We start from the raw sequence: 20,223 nt of genomic DNA, 5'->3' as shown, positions 1-20,223 counted from the left end.
GGGCGGGCGGCTGCCTCGCCACGCCCGCCGCGGGGCCGGGAGCTGCGGCAGCGGAGCCACCCGCCCCGCCGGGCACCGAGGGAGGGAGGGAGAGGCCCGGTGGCGGGGGTAGCTCCGCCGCGGGTGGGGGCCGCCTGCGTGTTTCGGCGGAGCGTTGTGCGGCCTGGTTGTTGGTTCGTGCTGAAATCTTCCTGCCTGCTGTGGGCGCCTCCTGGTGCAGCAGTCACGTGTCAAGGGTTTGCTGTGAAACAAGTGGAAGAATAATTATTCTTTAGAGGAAGACTTGTAGGGAACAGAAACAGCCTCTAGAGCGAATAAAGCTTCGTAGGGATCAGATTCTACCATAATTCAGTGCAATGCAGTTCCCAGTAGTGCAGTTAAGACGCATAAGAAATAAGGTGATGTATCCACTTCTCCTTTAAAAGGCAGCGGGCGCTCCTGCTCTAGCTTCCCACCCAAAATCACTTCCTGGAGCACTGCAGGAGGAGGGAGAGGAGCACGCAGCTGTGGCTTTCCCAGAAATGGACACTGTGCTATCTGCCTTCCATCACAGCCTCCGTATTTCACAAAAGGAAGGGAAGTCCCAGGGATGCAGGACCTCTGCCTGTCCCATAGCCACAGCCATGCTGTTAGCAACACTCGCACTTATTAAGTCTTGAATTGGCTCCCACTCCTCCAGCATTTTCCAGTCATGGGGCAGCTGGCCATAGTCGTCCGGATTCAAGTAACGCCTTCCCTTAGAGAGAGCAAGTAAACTATCAGATAGATTCCCTGTTAAAAATGCTGGGGACAATGTTACAATGTACTTTTTTCTCTCTTGAAAGGTTATGAAGTCAACTTTCATTAATTACTTGGGGAACTAGAACTCTTGTGGTTCCTCTTATGCAGTAAACAAAACCCACTGTTCTGCTAACAACTTTTAATTTGGATTCCCATAGCTAAGTGGTGACTTCACTCAGTTTCATCCTCTCCTCTCCAAAAACAAAGCAACAAAATAAATACTAGAACCCTTTTTTTGAAGACTAGTTGAACTATAGCAATAGAATTCTCCCCTTGAAAAATCTTCCATAGGAATTTCCTTATGGAACCATAAACTCTCCCTTACCCCATAAAATACTGTCTTTGGTGGGGACTGGCTGTCATGACGACTTCTAGAAGTGGGTATCTCCTCCCAGAATGCATTAAACATTTTCCATGGCTTCTTGAATCAGTGTAAAGGAGCCCTTGTTCTTGCCTCACCTGAAGTAGTGCAACTGCTGTGTGCCTTATGTTTTGTCCTGAGGATATCCTGATGCATGTACTCCAATGTAAGTCAACTGGTCCACTGTCTCCAAATCAGAGGTTCAGAAGAAAAGAAAAAAAAACACCACCAAGATAAATAAACAAGAGAACACTTCTCTAGTGAAACAAAGCCATTTTTACCATCTCTACATGTCACAGCCATGAAGCTTTTTTATTAACAAAGACCATGCTGTTTTTATACCAATACTGAAACCACAGAAAGTCAAAAGGAAGGTGAGAACATTTAACAGATTGTAGAGACCACATCTGAGTTATTATATACAAGATGCATGATTTTTCTTATGTAAATTTGCTTTGCCATTGAGACAGATGAAAGATTTTTTTGCAAGCCCAGAGACCCCAGACCTTGTAGATTAAGCACTGATTCCTGCAGAATTTTGCTTTTAGCTTAATTCAATGCTGCAATTTTTGTTTTGCCAGAAACCTACCTGTGGAATGTACAAAATGACACTACTTGTTCATACAGATTTTCTAGATACTCTATGTGGATTATTTTCTTTCTTTCTTTCTTTCTTTCTTTCTTTCTTTCTTTCTTTGGCAAACTATTTTACCTTTAGAAATCAGAAACTGCTTACTAGCAATGATATATTTAAAGCACTCCCATGAACAGTGACTCCACCTCTGAAGTGCAGCATGGGAATGCAGTGGGCGCGCTGCTGGCTCAAGGCACAATACCGTATACCATAATTACAAATCCCTGAGACAACAGAGGTGTATCTTCCCATGCCAAAGTCCCGAGGAAATGGGAAGAAGAAAGGGCAGATAAGGCCCACATTTGGAAATGTTTTTAAACGTTCTTACCCCACAAAATTGTCATGTCCTTATTCTTTTTCCTCTTACACATTCTATTATTCCTCTATCTCCTCACTCCTTTCATATTTTTTTTTACTATTTAATCTGCCATTCTCAAGAATCTTTCCCACTTAAAATGATAGTGATTACAGAAGCTCAATCTAATAACTCTGCTTATGTGCTCCACCGTTCTCTTACCTGCACTGTAAACTCTTGTGACAAATTTTTGCTTTTTCTGTTCTTGTATAGAACTTACTACAACTAGGATTCCAGCTCTGGTATGCCTCTGGCACTAACCATATAAATAAGGGTAAAATGACAGGCAGACCTGTTCTGCAAAATATAGCAGGTGCCACTTCACGTGTTGAGGCCTCACTGACAGTCACTTAGGTAAAAATAAAAGGCAAATTGGTAACCAGAGAAGATGTCCTTCTATGTGAAGTTCCACTCCTCACACCCAATGGCAGACAAAACAGGTCTGAACAGACAACATTGGGATCTGCAGAAGGGAAGCGCATCAAAATGTTGCCAGCAGAATCTCTTTGGAAATATCAGTTCACAAGGGGTACGGAGGGGAGGTTAATCAGGGAGAAGTGTGTTGTCAGGGTCTGGAGAACCACAGATGGACAAACCTAAGCAAGCAATCATGGAGTCAGCTATAAAAGTTGATACCTCTTGTGCTGCCTCCATCACCCACATTTATTGCCAGGCTCCCTAAGATTTTCTCATGATGAAAAAGGCAAGCTTCATGCTCTCAGAAGGCTGGTTCAGGGCTTCTCCTGTTGATTTCCATGTGATAAAATAATCTGAGAAACCTTGTTTTGGAATTAATCATGAATGGAAGATTCCTGTCCAGTGCACTGAGAGAATCTTTAAGACCAACAAGACACTACTTACTTAGGTAATCATTGTGGCTTCTTCAGCTCTGTGCAGCAGCAGTTATTTGGCTCCTAGGCATCTATAAAAGGAAGGAAAGAACTTGTCAAAGAAGGATGTAAAGAATCATATAGGCTGATATATTTGGTATCAGCCAAATAGATCCCAGAAATCCTTACTCCAACTCTTGTCCTTTAATAACTGTTAAAGAATTATTTAGTGAATGTTTTATGTTAGCCACAACAGAGGGTGGAAACAGCAGGTAGGAGGAGTGTAACTTGATTTTCTCTGTCTCCATCCATGTTGCTTCATGGATTTCTGTTCTTTTTCACCCAAGATAGGAATCATGCTTGTCCTTATTTCAGAATTAGGTGCTGTAATCATCCATCACTGTTGACAAACTTGTTCACACCAGGTCCAACTGGATCCAGCCATACCTGGAGGCAGTGTTAAAACAGGCTTTCCAGAACCAAGTGTTGTTTCATCTCAACTGTGCAAATGTGAATGTAACTAGAAAAGTGTTCGACTCAATAAATACTCTAACAGATTCTGTCCAATCTAAACCTCTGGTAGACTTCTCCACTCATCTTCTGGAGAATGTTTTCGGTTTGTGTATCTGTGGTGCTCTTTCATTTGCGTATCTGTGGTGCTCTATTTATTTCCATCTCCACTGCTGTGTTTTTGTATCCTACCTCTACTTTCCTCTGGGACATTCAACAGAAGTAAATATTACAAGGACTGAGATCTGCTTTTCAAAAACTGTGCTTTTGTAATAGTGGAATATTCTCCTGTTTTGCATACTGTCAGGAATTTAACCCCTAGCTGCTCTTTAACTCATCCCAGCTCATCAACAAAACGTAAAACATATTACAAGTAACTTACAGGTCCTTAGCATTTCAAGTTTCATGTCAGCTCACTACAAAGAGCATTTGCTGGCTGGATGTCTCACAGCATGGGCCAGGAAGATCTGTAGAAGGTTTATATGCAATATACTCCCAAGTCTACGGGGAACCTCTTTTGGAAAACACCCAACTGCATCAGTATCATACAAGGAAAATGCTGTCAGTCTTTGCTCTTCTGTCTTTCATGCACAGCCAGTACGCATGCTTGTCATCAATGAATTCACACATATTATGTATGTTTCTAGTACTACACATAATTAGTAAAACAATAATGCAATTATAAGGTACTGATTTCAGCTCAGAATTGAGACGTTCCTGGAAGCCTTCTGAGCAATCAGATTTCACTGTACTGAAGCTTTAATTCATGACTCCCACACACTAAAAATTAACTGCTGGCAGAAAAGCAGTTCACTGTAGGACAGAACTACTCAGCAATCATGATGTTCAACAGTGACCTTGGAAAGCTCTGTGAACAAAGTTGCTTTTTGTGGGCAGTAACTTTGCTCTTGGTTTAGCTGGATGTGGATACACAAGAAGTGAATGTATCAGAAAGGCCAGGCTGGGGGATGTGTTCAGCACTGACTTCTAGATATGGGACCATGTATTTTTAAAAGATAAGAGATTTAACTATAGCGCTTTTCCTCTGAGGAAATTTACATTAGCTGTTATGAGAACAGCAACAAAGTCCTTGTTGACTCTAGCTTTTTACACTGCAGCTAAAAAGACACAGATCCCATGAACTGTAAGCCAGAAAAACAAATACTCTCATATGCACATGATACTTGGGATATAGGGCATGTAGTAACTTCAAAAAAAAAAAAAAAAAAAAAAAAATACACACAGCCATATTCCTCATAATCTGAATTATACCAAAATTAGCAAATGCAGCTACTCAGACCCTCTCATTAGCTACCTCTGGCTTGGTCTGCTGCTTCTGCGTGTGACACCAAAGACTGGGAGATAGCAAACTAGGCTGTCTGTGTGGGAGGACAGAGCACTGTTCCACATCACATTTTCCTTACCATTGTCTACATCCAGATTTCTCTCCCTGCTCAACTCCACTCCCTTCCAGACCTTGAATATAATCAACATTCATCCTCTTCTCCCTATGAGGACCACCTGCCCACACCATGTCCCTTTTTTGCTCAGTTGCACATCTGGTTTTAACTGCTGCCACAGAGCAATGCTAGAGAATTCACTGCTGAACTGGTACACTCTCAAGCTGAACACAGCCAAAAAAAAAAACATGCTAGAGGATGGAGTATGGAGGGAACACTTTGTAGGACTGGAGAGTGCTGCTAGTGGCTGTGTATGATGGTGTATGACTTGGTGAAACAGATCTTGTTAGGAAATGAAGGAGAGGAAGCTGCAGGACACGCACTGGGAGTTTAAAAGACTGGCTTTTTGTACTGTTGGGATAACGTAACAGAGTAAAAAGTTTTCTGAGGACCTGGCTTTCAGTGCCAAGCCAATCTAATCTGTAAATCTCCTGCTGTCAAAGCTTCACTACCTTAAATCAAGTTATAGCTGCTAGACTGCATGTTCCTCCAATGCAGATTGCAACAGTCATGCACGCTATCATCAAAGCTTTCCAAGTGCTTGATCTTACACTCTCATGCATTAAATCCTAAACTCCATCTCTGTTCTTCCCGGAGGGTTTCTCAGGTAATAGGAGGAGCCACTATATTTAGAGTCCAGGAAGGCTGACAGAACTTCCTCAAGCCCACAGCTTTCTGTTGTCTCTGTTGCTGATGAGTCCTGCAAAAAAGACTCAAGCTGCTTAGGAAGACCTTCTCATGCCAAGGGACAAGCACAAGTGCAGTAGCACCTAGGGAGGAACTGAACTGAGAGCACAGATGAAATACGCCGTGCTGTTCATAGCTGCAGAGCAAAGAGAGTCTACTCTGTCAATGCAGAAAGCCATAACACAGTTCAACTTTGTTATCTGCAACAGCTGAGAAGGCACTGTGTCACCTGGCAGGGATCCTGGCAGAACTGGCAAGCATGGGGACTAGGAAAAGGGGCATGTGGGACGTGTGTCCCAAGGACAGGGCAAAGAAGTTAGGACAAGCCTGAGGATGAGTTAAGTGACCAGGAGATGCCACTGGATACAATTTCCTAGCAACTAAGAACCTCCGTGCTCCAACATTCTGTGCCCAGAAGCCTGGGCCTAGTGGTGTGGAGTTGCTGGGATGAGCACAGTTCCATGGTGAATAGGAGCCAGGGGGGTCTGGTGAGGAGCCTGGGGTCCTTCATTAGCCTGCGTCTCCTTCTAGCATGTTTGCTACTCCCTCCAGAAGCTCCAGCTGTGCTACTTGGAATTAGTGAAGTTTGCACAAGAGTTTTTTCCACTGTGAAACTTTACTGGGAAAACAGAAAACAAGCACATTACTTTCCTCAGCCTCTGGTGTGTAACTTAGCATCTCCTCTGGCTTCTGAATGACAGCACCTAGCACAGCTCCTCTCATGCCTGAGCACTCACAGCCTGAGTGGCCCTACATGTTTGGTATCCAGCTGAGATACCTCACTTTTGCACAGGGCAAACAGCAGAGCTGAACTACCACAGCACAGGCTAGATGTGGTTAGCCATCTATGCATGCTTTCTTGACAGAAGCAAGCTGAGTCTTACCATACCTCCTTACAAAACCAGTATTTCCTGCACTAACTAGAGGTTTTTGCTTTCAGGTACATGGAAAAGCTGTCATCAAGACTCTTGCCAGCAAACAGCAACAAACATAGATTCTCCGATTCACTTAACAGCCAGCGCTGGAGGTTCTTAAAAAGTGGCCTGGATGATTTCAGAAGTGGCTTCCCTCCTTCATCTGATAACATCATCATCCAAGGCAGAAAGGGGCTTTCCCCCATCATTCTACAGAGCAGATCCCACCTGACTCAACAAAAGGCACGGAAAATATCTGTTAAACCCACATGCAAGCTCAAGTCAGAGGTGGAAGCCAGGAAGGAGTTCACGAAGGACATTAATCATCACCTAAGCCACTGCCCTCAGTTACTGCACTCTCATTTGAAAGACCGCATCTTTCCAAAGGTAACGTTGCTGCCATTCTCTTGCAGTAAACATCTGTCCAGTACCTGAAACACGAAAACAGTCCAGGATTGTGTTCCCTCTTGCCTTAAAAGTCTCCTCCTTCATTATCTGTTACAAACAGGAAGCCAACAGAGTCCAAATGTATCTCTGATCTTATTATAGGAACAGCCGTAAGAAACTGTCAACTGTCTGGGACGCCTTGCTGCTATGCTGATTAGTCACACGGTTCAGTTACTAAACCACTCCTGTAGGACACTAGAGAGAAGAGGCACACTTGGAAACATCTCTGAAGTGTGCTAGGAATAATAAAGCATCTGATAAAAACAAAATAAAATAAAATAAAATAAGATAAAATAAGATAATATAAAAGGTGACCACATACTTTTTTTTTTCCCCTGTATTATGAAGCATGTACTACCTAAAAAGTTCAGATTAAAGTCTGCAACTCTCAGTCAAAATTCAGGGCTCAAATCCCACTGGAGCAGATGAAAACCCTGGCCTCTGACACAAATTCTCTGATTTCACTCTCTTTGTATACAGAGAATGCCAAAGTGCAGAGCAAATCACAAGCCAGTTTATTGTGTAATGCTGCCAGGTGCATCTATTGACTTCAGTATTCACTCGGCGAGAATGGAGGGGACAGAGAGACTTCTTATGCGTATATGCCTCATTTTGGATTCAATCTGACTGAGTGCAGTTCAAGTAGTCCATACTCAATTCTGAGTGAACTGTAACCTACAGAGTGCACACTTAAAATCAGCAAGCCAGTGGCACATGTTTTCCTGACCTGTGAATCATGTTCCACAGGAATGCCACTTTGACCTTACAAAGCTTACACTGGGATACCATAGGACAGACTCTGGTGAAGCAGATTTGAAATAAGTTGTAGCTATATTCATGGTTATGGTTTCATCTTATTCTTCTTTTGAAGTCAAAGATAAACTTTCTATATATTTCTATGGGAGCAAGTGATTCAGTGATTCTTAAAATCCCACTGCAATGCTTTAGGAATCTGTTTCCTTTAATTTCATTAGCCCTACATGCAAGTTGTTAGTGGCTTGAAAAGTATTCACAAACCAATTCTGCAGCTAAAAATTTACGCAGCTGCATCAAAACCTGGATACATTCTATCTCCACATACTATCTACTTGACTAAAGTAGATGTCTTGCATAGCAAGCAAAGGATTTTTACAGTCTCTGCTAACTGGAGTTTACTATGGCTGTGCATTTGTGTGAAACTGCAGACCTTCAATGAATGTTTGCTTTCAGTCTGTCTGTCTTATGTCAAAAGTTGATCTCTTGTTTCTAAAACACACACTGGTACTGAAGGCTGCAGTTAGATTATTTTGCAAACCTGTTTTACATTACTGTTTATTCAGGCAATCATCTGACTAATACAATTCTGAAATGTAAGTATCTTTTAGCAGGCAATAGCAGTGAGAGCAGTATAGCTGAGCTCTCTGGAGTCTTAGCACGTACAAATTCTGCTGTCCCAGTCCTTAAGTGAGCAGACCTTATTACCATAAATGAGGAAAGAGACAAGAAATGACAAAAAAATGGCTCTCACGGGGGGTCTCTTCCCAATTCCCAATGTCTGCTACACCTAAATGCAAACTTGGCAGGCCCAGAAACAGGCCAGAATGTGTCATAGCTCCTACCCCTACTCCCAGCTAGTCCATGGCAGCCATTAGCAAACAAATGTTTTATATGTCAGCCTTGACACAAATAGTTTGTGTCCATCAGCTTATACAATGAGGTTGTTTGTGTCACAGCCCTCCAGCTCCTGTCTCTGGGCAGGGCAACACGAGCCAAAGGCACAAAAGACACTTGCTTCCCTGAAAACATGCCTGATGACAGAGGTCTTAAGTGGACAGTGCTGGAGAAGAAGAGACACACACACAGGCTGCAGATGAGTAGCTCAGCAGCTCAGCTTCACCTTCTCTTAGTCCTGCTGAAAGCTTTGGCACCATGGCAGGATGAGCACACACACTTAGCAGGATTTTACTATAGTGCAATAAACAAAGTTCATCAGCTGTTCGGGTGGGCAGGTCTCCAGCTTGCCTCTGTGTACAGCCAGTCACAGCTGCTCATGGCAACACTGTGTTCAATTATTTGCAGCATTTTTTTTTTTCAAAACAAAAGTGGTGCAGAAAAAAAATACTGGGGGTGGGGGGAAGAGAATGGTGCCTAAGAATCTACTGCAGTACCTGTCTATCTCCACCTTCCTCAGAAGGCAAGCAGCACAAGCAGCATGGCACTCTTGCGCTGTTCCTAGGCCTGTGCATCTTGCAGAATCTAGCTCCCTGTCAACCCCTGGGACCCAGTTCAATGTTGTACTCTGTTGTGCCTGCTAAACTCAGGTTTGAGAATTTAACATCTTGTTACATCTTCTTTGATCTTTTAACATCATCTGCAACCAGTGCTGGTCACTAATATGAGAGCAATTAAGCTAGAACTTTAGTGCAGACAGGAATACCTTGCATAGGTTAGCTGTATCCTTTGACACTGCAACAAGGGTGAAATAGGGAATAGTTCAGTAAAGAAAAAATCACACCCTTAGCCACATGACCTGAGTCTTAGGATGGAGTCACTGCATGGCATGTTAGACACCAATTGCTGGTCACATCTCACAATTTCCTCTAATGTAACTGGGTGAGAAAGGACTCTATGCTTTCTCCTGCCATCAGACCAAAGCAGCACATGACTAAGTGACCACTGACATCCTCTTGCAATGGTTACACTCAAGAAAGAGGAAATTGCAAGAACAGTTTCAGACTAGGGCATGCAGATTTGATGTCAGCAGTATTTCAAGACGTGAAAGATTCCTACGGCTGCCTTATTTATATCCCTGGTTTCTTATTTCAGGTAAGAGAAATAAGTAACAGCAACAAAGATAACCCCATGCAACTGTGTGGTACCAGATCTGTAATATGGCATGTTTGGGTGAGGAAACAAGCACTTTACTACCAGAGTTTATAGAATATTTAGGAGAATCCTTTTGCAAATGAATTGTAAAGGGTTCTCAAAAGGTGATAGATGAGGCTACCTAGGAAGAAAGGCAGAGTGAGGGAACTGAGAGTTTCATTTAGAATTCAATTGCATGATTTATAATGTGATCAAAGTGCTTGCAGCTTTCAGGGAATTGTTATCTTCTCAAAGGGAGCACAATCATAGTCAGAAATACATAGATTTGGCATAAATCATCTCCTGAAAATTAAGAGTATCTTAACCTCCTACAAATGAAATACTTGCACTCCGTGATGTATGAAAAAGTGTGAAAGAGTAGATAGGCAAGCTGAGGTGAGAAAAGTACTTGTCAAAAGAAAGCTCACTTAGGACCCCTATGACTTGTTTCTGTTCCTCTCCTCTGCAAGTCCTTGGCTCATGTGATACTTCATTAGGACCAACTGCAGACAAAGCTCAACAAAGTCTTTCCTCAGAAAGGCAGATTAAATTTTGCCTGGCACCTTAAGAATCCGAGGGAATACCTGAGATGGTGTAAACAACACATTTTTATGAGCCAGGTGAAGACAGCAGTGACATGGCTCTAAAGCATCCTTCAGTTACAACACACAGCTTCATTTCACAGTAATTAACATCATATCTAGGTTAAGAGAATGCACCTAGGATGAAAATGATGTTTGCTTGTAATGCTTGTCAACATGTGCTGTAAGAGAATGTAAAATGATATCACAATCTGCACCAGTGTCCTGTTGAGTTTCCTCACAGGAGCTGCCCTTTTCCAGGAGCAAAAAACCCCACATTTCTGGTATATTCTCAAAATCAACTTTTCCTGTCTGAAAAATAATACAAGATTATATTACAACCTACAAACACATACGCATATATTCTTTTCTATCACTGAAACCTGTGTTTATTTTCTCAGTGCCTTTCAGACTTTGAACTTTGTTAAATTTCTGTTAAAAGTTGTTTGAAAATAAATATTTGGATGTCTTTTATGTTGCATTTTTCTGTAGGCCCGACAGGGTAAAAAGTTGAGACAGAAGTCAAAGCATGATGTCTATGGGAAATTAGATGACCACCCAGGTCTATGAGCATGAACTTGCTGGAACATTTCAATTATTATTTAATTTATATGAGCTACGGAATACCACAGCTTCAGTGAATGTTGGGGTGTCCTTGACATGCTTAACATTTCATAGAACTCAGCCAAATACATTCAACTATATTTTATGCTTTAGGGGCTTGGATGGCTCATCACTGGCAAAATAAGGTAACAGAACAAAATTATGTCTTATTATACTTCAACTATTGCTGCGCTGTATAGTGACCCTGCCACGCTGCTGCATGTAGAAATTCCACTGAAGAACAAAGGCATTTTGTTGGCATTTCTCAGTATGTCTCTAGCAAGCATAGGGATTAAAAAACTGTATACAGGGAAAGACTAAATTGAGCAAAATCTATAAATCTTCAACTTTGATCCCCAACTTTGATTAGTTTGATCTTATTGGGCTCCAATAGATTTTCACACTTCTTCAGTGTGCTGTCTTCTTTGTTTTGGTGTCTCTTATCTCCCCCCTCCTCTTTCAAATCTCTAGAAGGTAGGTAAAATCTCTAGAAAGGTAGGTAAAAAGCATCAAGAACCAAAAATGAAATAGCATATGAAATGCTATTGTACTAGCAGGGAAAAAGGAGAATGGAGAACATCAAAATAGAAAGCCTGACTTTCAAAGTGAGTGACTAACAAACTGAGGAAACTGGCATGGGAAAAAATCTACACGGAAAAGTGATTTCAGGAAAGCTATCCTTCCTTGATATTACGGGCACAGCACGCGTTTAGAGGAAGCATAGGAAATGAATCAGGAGACTGGCCTGGACAAATGTTAAGTTCTCCCTCAAACCCAAGAAGAAATGCTAAGACAGACTACTAAAGGAAATTAAGAGCAGCACAAATATCCAGGAAAACTAAGGAAAGTGGGCACAGTGAGATGCAGCTAGCAAGTGATATTAGATACCAAGGAGTCACTCCTTATTAACATTTCTGATGAACAAAACATCACAGGAGATTTTGTTTTTTCCTGTGGAGAAAGAAATTAACATTAGTCAAAACTTCAGTACTTTCTCTGCCTCATGCTACTGGAAAGCTCAGCCATAGTCAGACAGCTAAGATAATTAACACTAGTGAGAAAGGACAAAGGTCTCAGGATGCAACAGGGATGGGATAGGTTGCATAGCAATTATATCTGTGAATTGCCTTGAGTCAGCTAAGTGAGGATGAAATGCATTCTACTATGGGAAAAAATGGTAGAAGACGGTCATTAGCTGTTCCCTTGCAAATTTATGGAAAACAGGTGTTTTTGCAAAGAATCCATACAAGTTGCAGTGGCACCCAATTAGAAAACACTTCAAGGACTCTGAAGGGCTTCGGCTGGATTTACAATGATCCTGACATGTCAGACAAAACCTGGAAAAAAAAGGAGCACAAAAAAAAAAGGGCTAAATTACTTCTGCCAAGAAGAACTTCTCAGCTATGCAAATACTGAACAAGAAACAACTGGCTAGGCTAAAGTTCACTTGAGAATACAGGGATTTGTAGAAGACTGTGAATGTCTGCAACACCCAGTCATGAAAAAAAAAAAAGGAAGCATCCTATAATGAGAGCAAAGATGAACATGAGATAACCCTCTGTTCTTCTCAGCCTGGGTAAGATGACCTCGGAGGTTTGCCCAAGTTTGGTCACTGTTCTTTAAGAAAGCAAAAAGAGTTACAGGAATAATTACGCATCTATGACCAACATGCAAAGACAGAGCAAAATGAGTTATGCATACGGATAAGCAGTAACAGAGGACTTGATTAAGAAGCTCTAATTAAGAAGAAGGGAGATTCAAAGAAACTGGAAATACTTTACTCCCCACACGTCTTTGGGACAGAAGCTATGTAAAATACCATAAAGCCGTAAAACACCTACCTAAGAACCCGTCTCTGTACGGCAGGCGAGAGCTTTCACCGTCACACACTCTCTCCTCCCATGCCACCTGCTGGCTATGCGAAATGCTGCACAGAGAAGAGTCAAGCGTGCAAAGCCGACACTCGCAATTGATATGAGGAAGAGGCGGGACAGAAACACAGTCGGGTTTATGGTTTCGTTCAGGAGCGTGATGCATGTCTAAAGTATACTGACGCTTCAACCTTCTCATTTTTCTGCTTTGTTGGGTAAGCACCCAATGCAAAAAGATTTTAACAACTGTCAAGAAGACCCCTGTGGCAGCAAAAAGGCTAACTCCCAGTGTGTCTTGAGTCTTGACTTGAGATTTTGATCTGGCTTCTACTGAAAAATACAATACACTAAGCTTTGTGAGCTCTGATTAAGATATTTAAGAGATGTTATTCCTTTTCCTGTGCAGTGATAATAAGAGGCATGTCTCTTCCTATTCACTTGACAGTGACTGTTTGCTTTTTAATTCTGTGACAGTAAGAAGCTGCAGTGTAAGACCCAGCAATGTGAAACACTGAAAACTTCTATTCGTTATCAGAAATCTGCTCCTTGTCTCTAAGCTTGCTTATAGCCTGTTCTTCTTTTCCCTCTCAACACGCTTTGTGAAACTACAAGTGTTTACTCTTGTTGCTGTTAAGGTCAGAAAGAGATCCCTGAAAAGCTCTAGAAAGCTTGCCTGTCAATCTTTAATTTTTGAGTTGTCCATGGAACAGATGCCCCAGTAGTACAGCCAAAGGGTGTAACAGGGCTCCTTAATTTTTATTTCTTCTCTTCTTGTTCATTTTTCCATTTTGTTCTACTATAAAACTGGAAGAACCACCACTCAGCCCAGTACTCTCCACTGTCCTTAAAATAGCAACCGTACACCAGGAGATCAGACAGTGAAACACAGGCAGGCTCATAAGTGCTCCCTAAATAGCATCCCACACTGCCACTGTCAGAGCCAGAATAGCGGGCTAGATGTGCCACCGGTCTGATTTCAACAGGGCTTTTCTCAAACACTCTGAAGCTAAAGCTGAGATTCCTTGTCACCACACTAGAGGGCACAGCTTACAATATAAAATTCAGAAAGGTCGTTTGTGTAAGCACATATGGGCTAGGGCTCGTTAACAACAGGCATGGCTGTACAGTTGTTTATAGAATTGCAGTAATAAGTATTCACCCTACTGCACTGGCTCTGCAATATGAAGCGGCAGGCAGGCTCCTGTTCTTTGAGGCTCCTGTTCTTATCCCACTCAGCTGGCTGGTATTCTGCAAAGTCACATGCAGCTTTTCAAAATATTTCAGCAACTGCTACCGCACTGACTGAGTAAACAAAGGTGCAGTGAAGCCTCAGTGTTCACAGAGCACACGCTTCTAAATTACTGCCATATCAGAAATGATTTCATGAACCAAATAAAATCATAAATTAGAAACAGAATTGGTTATGTCCCTGAGAATCTGAGAAACTGCCTCCTTGCCCATTCACTATAGCACTGTTTTGTTTGGTTCCAGCACAAGCTTTAAAAAACACAAAATGCATTTTGGAACACATCGTTCTGTCTTCAAAATTCTCCTAGGAGGCAGATGTCTCCAGATTCTACAGGATGCAAGCATTTCAGAAATTCTGAGAGAGACAAGGTAACAAAACCCAGGGCAAGTTACTGACGGTGATGATCCGTGTTTGTTTCAGAGCAGGAATCTTCTTCTTTAGCATCTGGGGAGCTCTTGGGCCATGACTCTTCTCACTTCTGTTGAACATTTCTTCTTTTAACTCTTGTTAAATGCTCAGTGATTCAGGAATTTCAGCCTTAGCATTTGCCAAGAGCCTTGTTTTTATGAAGACATACAAAATAAATAGACAGCTAAAAAGGAGTTCCTAAGCACAAATTCTGTTACCTGCACAGGGTACAATTGTTACAGTCATGACTGAGCTGCCTAAGACTACTTGTATCCAACATAAATCCACACAGCGTCTGAAGAAAAATCTGCCTTTCAAAGGCAGAAAGCCACTCATTCTTGTTTTCCCCCCTCTGTCTTTGTGCTGAAAAAGAGTTTTGGGGCTTTTTTTTTTTTTTTTTTTTTTAAAATACTAAATTTTAAAATTAGTAATTTAAATACTAATTTTTAACTTAGTATCAGTTAGCTCATCTGACCTATTTCAGTGGCTACATGAAAGCAGAGACTGCACAAAACAGTAAGGACTTTGGTTGAGGGGAACCAAACGGTCAGATAATCGTTTTCTGCAACAGTGTTTGATTACGCTGAAGTATAATTCTACTGGGCATTTTCCAAACTATGAAGCCTTTTCCAGTTATGCTACATGCTGCAGCCATCATAAGCATGTAATCATTGATAAAACTGTCTTTCCACTGAACCTCTTGCTCAACAAAACATTCCTCACATCTAAAATGTGGCCAGTTCATTAGAAGTGGCCATTCCACAATGGATTATAGAAAGGCCAAGGACTAGGAGACAACAGCACTCAAAGTGCATTTGCAACAGCTGATGCTGATGACACTTGGGAGCAAATGGGGAAAATAGCAGATGCCTTCTAGGGTCTTCCCCAGGAATCTGGGTTTCAGAATTGTCCTTCCCCGCCTGGGAGAAGAGGAAGTTTGTCTCTGTTAGCCCTTTGGTTCTTTGTGACTCTTTTTATAGTCATCCAAATGCATGACATTAAACAATTATTCCTTGGGAGCTCCCTGGTTTAGTTTCTTCTGCAGATACTGTGTGAAAAGGAGACCGAGAAGCAGAGGAGACTTGTATAAACATGGAAAATGTTTAGTATTGGAGGATAATTTTGCCCTTCTCTTGCTTATTAAGAAGCAACCTGCTTTTACTTTGTCACTGCTTTTCATCACTTGCATTTCTGTGCCTTCAAAATTAACTGTTCCTTAAGGATTTCTGTAATAGCCACTTGTAAGCTGCATTACTTTGATGTCTTCCTTTCAAAGCCACTTTACCAGCTAATTTAAGAAATGCTGAGATTAGCAGCTCCAAATACTACTTCTGTGCTGGTGGTTGGCATAAGGACGCTGTTCTATTGAAATGACAGAATAGGGATTTCAGTCTGTTCTGTTTCAGTGAGATGCTCAGGAATTTTAAACTGCAGTGCACACTTACTGTCTAACAAACAGCAGTACCCAGGTGCCCTAACTGAGGATCTCAGCTGTGCTGAGATCAGGTGGTGTATAAATACAGAGCTGGAACTGCCTCTGCTATGAAGGCTAGAAAAAAGGAATACGTAAGTAAACTATGAAAATAAAATCTACTGTGCCTATTTTAAGTACCAAGGCTAAACTGAAGGTAAACAGACCCTTGACACATCAACAGTTGTAAAGGAGACTGCACCCAGAACCAGACCCACCGAGGAAGTGCCCAGGTAGGTCCCAGCTTCTTAGCTCTTCCCTTTCCCTGTATTGTTGGTCAGAAGATCTGAGCAGTACACGTTTAACATGTTTGAACACATCTCACACAACAAAGTAGACGTCTATACTTAAGCACAAGCTCAGCCCTTTTTAGAGCAGGGCTTTAGGGAAGGCTTACTGTGTTTAACAACAAGTGAAGTACAGAGGAGAGGGGAGGGGAGGTGAAAGGAGAGGTGAGAGGAGAGGAGAGGAGAGGTGAAAGGAGAGGGGAGGTGAAAGGAGAGGAGAGGAGAGGAGAGGAGAGGAGAGGAGAGGAGAGGAGAGACTGAACAATGAATCCTGCATATTCACACAGGCCCCCATACAGCACATAAGCCAGGAAACTTAACTGTGAAGACTGCACACTTGTGCTTCTATAAATCTGAGTGACATTTACTGTCCTGTTAAGCTGAGGTAGCACTGCTCTTAACGACACAGGAAGATTAAGAAGTTTACACACTGTAAATAGAGTTATTCAGAGGTTTGCTGTTCTCTTTTCTGATGATCAAATCTCATCAGTGGCCTTTAGAAATCAACAGCTCTGTTCACATAAAAAGAAAGGATATTAAACAAACAAACAAACAGTGGTAAAACTGTCTGGAACTGCTTCTGTAACTCCTTCTCTAGCGTTAAATCTTTGGTGCTAATAGCCCAGCCCCTGCTGGACTGATAAACTTTTTTACACTTTTGTCACTCTGGGATTATTAATCTGAACTACAAAATCAGAAACTGCATCTACTAGACTTTATGATTAGCTAATGTTAGATTTGCTTGTGTAATCGTTTCACTTTGAATTAAGATTTGGCATCATTACTCCAAGAGGAGCAGAACTGGGTAGGAATATGAAGTTAAATAATTGTCAATTATTTTCTGTACTAATAGAATTTGAAGCCCTGGTAGTCCAAAAAAGCTTCCTAAGCTTAGTAACGAGGATGATGGAAGAGCAGGACAATGCTGCAAAATCCAATTGTAGGCATTAGAGCACAACGCACAGGTTACAAAATTAGCAGTGAGTTTAACTGAGTTCTTCAGGGACACCAGAGGAAGTCTGGCTTTCCACCACCAGCACCATTCAACTGCACAAACTTCTGCGGTTATTACAGCTCAAGGTTCATCAGTCACGAACGCTTTCTTTCAAAAACAAAGATCATCACGCATTCTGCCCACAACGTAAACCTTTCAGCTGTTCCTTAGCTCACTACCTCTCTCGCAGCCGCCCGCTCCAGGGGCGGCCCAATGGTGCTGTGGGAAGCCGCGGCCCGCCCCAGGGGCGGCTCCTCCCGGGCCCGTAGCTCGCCTTAAAGCCGCGGTCGGGACAGGGAAGGAAGAAGCCCCACTGCCAGCGTCCGGCCATGGCCCGCGACCGCGGCCCGCCCGTGCTGTGGCAGTCCCCGGCTTCCCCGCGCCTGCCCGCAGCCGCTTTGCCGGCCGAGGCCCGCGGATGGGGCTGGCTGGGAGCGGGGCTATGGCCGGCGCTGGTGGTGGGGCTCCTGGCCGCCCTGGTCGCCTGGTTCTGGTACGGCGGCAACGACGGACGGGGAGAGGAGAGCGGCGAGGCGGCCCCGGCGGTCCAGCGGGCGAGGGGAGAGGCGGAGGCTGCAGGTAGCGGGCTGGGGACTGCGGGCTGCCCGTGCCCACCCGCGGCGGCTTGAGCTAAATGTCTTGCTTAAACTGTGCCTGTTTTAATTCTGTTCTTAGAGGACCTTCTGGTGAGCAGTGAGGAAGTGCTGCGGCAGGCAAAGGCTGCTGCTCTGTCCAGCCTTCAGAAACCAGGAGAGGATTTGACGGCGGCACCAGGGAGTGAACTCAACCATACCCCGAGCGGTACAGCTTCCTCTAAATCTCCAGAGACCGAGCAACTGCTGCCAAAGCAGTGTGTCACCTCCTCGGAGTCTGACGCTGGGCAGCGTCTGGCTGATGAACGTGATGGCCAGGGAGAATCGAGACCACAGGTGGGGCAGGCGGGTGAGGGATGGTGCGTGATGAACTTGGCAGGAGCCTCTGGTGAGGTTTGTAAGGACAGAAGTGAGGAGAAGCTGTGCCAGCCAGCCGAGAGCCGTAACTTGGACCATGAAGATTGGGAAGTTGTTTCTGAGCACCTGGACTGGGGGGAGGCTGGTCAGAATGGCAGCATGGAAGATTCAGACAGCAAAGAATGGGAACAAGGAGACTGCTCTGATGGGGACTTGAAAGCAAAGAGAGTTGCAGCGGTGCCCCCAATGTTTCAAAACATCCACGTGACTTTCCGTGTGCACTACATCACACACTCTGCTGCTCAGCTGATTGGTGTTACCGGTGACCATGAGTGTCTCGGGCAGTGGCACAGTTATGTTCCCCTCAAGTATGACAAGGATGGCTTCTGGTCTGAGTCTGTCACCTTGCCGGTGGACACCAAAGTAGAGTGGAAATTTATCTTGGTGGAGAATGGGAAGGTCACACGTTGGGAGGAATGCAGTAATAGGACCCTAGTGACTGAACGCGAAGATCAAATCGCTCATCAGTGGTGGGGATACCACTGACTGGATTTTGGACGCTGCTTATCTAAACCTGCTTAGATTAATCACAGAGCCCCTAAACTTTCTCCCCTCTTCAGTAGGATCCCTTTGTGACTGCGCCGCTCCGTAAGTCCTGTATCAAATCTGATTAAACTGTGTGAGCAGTAGATCTTGGTTGCTCCCCTTTCTCTCCCCCCCTCCCCCCCCCCCCCAATTTGGAAGTCACTTGGCAACCTGAAAAACCAATGTTGGCCATCTTCTGAAGATGTGCCAAGTAGGATATGAAGGCATGAGCAGCTGTGCTTCTGCCTGTCTCTAACTCTGGACCCTGGACTTGAGTTGACCCTTGACAGTTTGTGCTGCTTTGAGTGGGGCTGTGGGATGCATCTTTGTGCTGATGGCTTAGGGCTATAAAAGCATACTAAGAAGCATGGTTACCTACACTGTAAGATGAACTTAAATGTTTTAACTTATGTAATGTATCAAGTAAGCAATAAACACTTTCAGACTGATGGTCCTTTATAACACAACCTGTGAACTGACTGTCTATAAATTGCATAGAATAGAGTTGGGTTCCTTGACTGGAAATATTAGTGCTAAATGACTCCTGAAAAGTAGCAGGCACTCTTCAGAGTGACAATGGTTTAAGTACTTTGTTTCTTACTCCCTGCTCTCTAGGAAGCACCCCAGCTCAAATGAAGGCTTGGCAGATGCATTTATTTATTTTCACTTCTATCATCACAGTGAGATAGAGAGTGAAGGTCAGAAACAACTGTCTGGGCTTAATAAATTACTTTGTCAGAGTGGGAACAGACTTTAAAAAAACAAACAGAACTAAAGCTGTTGTAATAATCAGGGGATAGGATTTTTCCTGAAATAGCATATGCTTCCAGGGCATATGTTGCTTGTGAAAACATTAAACTGTGGCTAACAAATACTTGGAATGCTTGTTTCAAGACTAGTCTTTATTGTGTGAAAGCTTAAGTAGCCTTCTAAGTAAGCCAGAGCACGCAGAACACTTCCAGCATCAACTTGTTGCTTCTGTTTTGTAAAAATAAGAGATCTGCCCCACTGGCTGCTTCTCATATTGTTAGTTCCAAATATGATGCTTCTTGCAGCAAGCTCTTCCCAAAAACGAGGAACCTAGTTTGCAAATATCCCTTCACTACAAAAAACCTGCTCTGGAGAGCATAGTTTCATTGGAGGTTTGGAACATACACTTTAAAAACCCATTGCAAAGCTCTTGTCTCTGCTTATGTTTTCCTGTTTTACATGGTGGAGCCGTCTGAGTAGGTGAACTAGACTGTTTCTGAGCTAGTTTGTGTTCTCAGGTAAACCAAGCCCCTCCCAATGGTCATATATATATATATATATATATATATGGTCATATATAGGTCATATATAGGTATATAGAGGTCATATATATATATATATATATATATATATATATATATATGAGAGCAAC

The 20,223-nt window shown here is 43.0% G+C and overlaps 1 protein-coding gene and 1 long non-coding RNA gene across 3 annotated transcripts in view; one reads left to right on the top strand and one right to left on the bottom strand.

The window, feature by feature from the left end:
* Positions 1-79: 79 nt before the first annotated feature.
* The window catches only part of LOC122180354, a 35,589-nt gene continuing 15,445 nt past the window's right edge, over positions 80-20,223 (bottom strand). Inside the window, exons 3-5 of one of the 2 annotated variants that reach the window (XR_006179023.1) lie at positions 2,992-3,052; positions 1,240-1,328; positions 80-241 (exon numbers count right to left, since the gene is read on the bottom strand). This is a non-coding gene — a long non-coding RNA (uncharacterized LOC122180354). The remainder of the gene's footprint in view (positions 242-1,239; positions 1,329-2,991; positions 3,053-20,223) is intronic. The other variant, XR_006179022.1, reaches the window with a different exon arrangement.
* On the top strand, positions 17,601-19,288 carry STBD1 (starch binding domain 1). The gene is made up of 2 exons (XM_042871951.1): positions 17,601-17,865; positions 17,962-19,288. Exons 1-2 carry the CDS (start codon positions 17,616-17,618, stop codon positions 18,780-18,782), a joined length of 1,071 nt encoding a protein of 356 aa, XP_042727885.1. The 5' UTR covers positions 17,601-17,615; the 3' UTR covers positions 18,783-19,288.

The sequence above is a fragment of the Lagopus leucura genome, unplaced genomic scaffold (genome assembly GCF_019238085.1).
Source record: "Lagopus leucura isolate 7727_CA_CO unplaced genomic scaffold, USGS_WTPT01 Super-Scaffold_100004, whole genome shotgun sequence".
Classification (NCBI taxonomy): Eukaryota; Metazoa; Chordata; class Aves; order Galliformes; family Phasianidae; genus Lagopus; species Lagopus leucura.
This window is presented reverse-complemented; position numbering and strand designations above follow the sequence as displayed.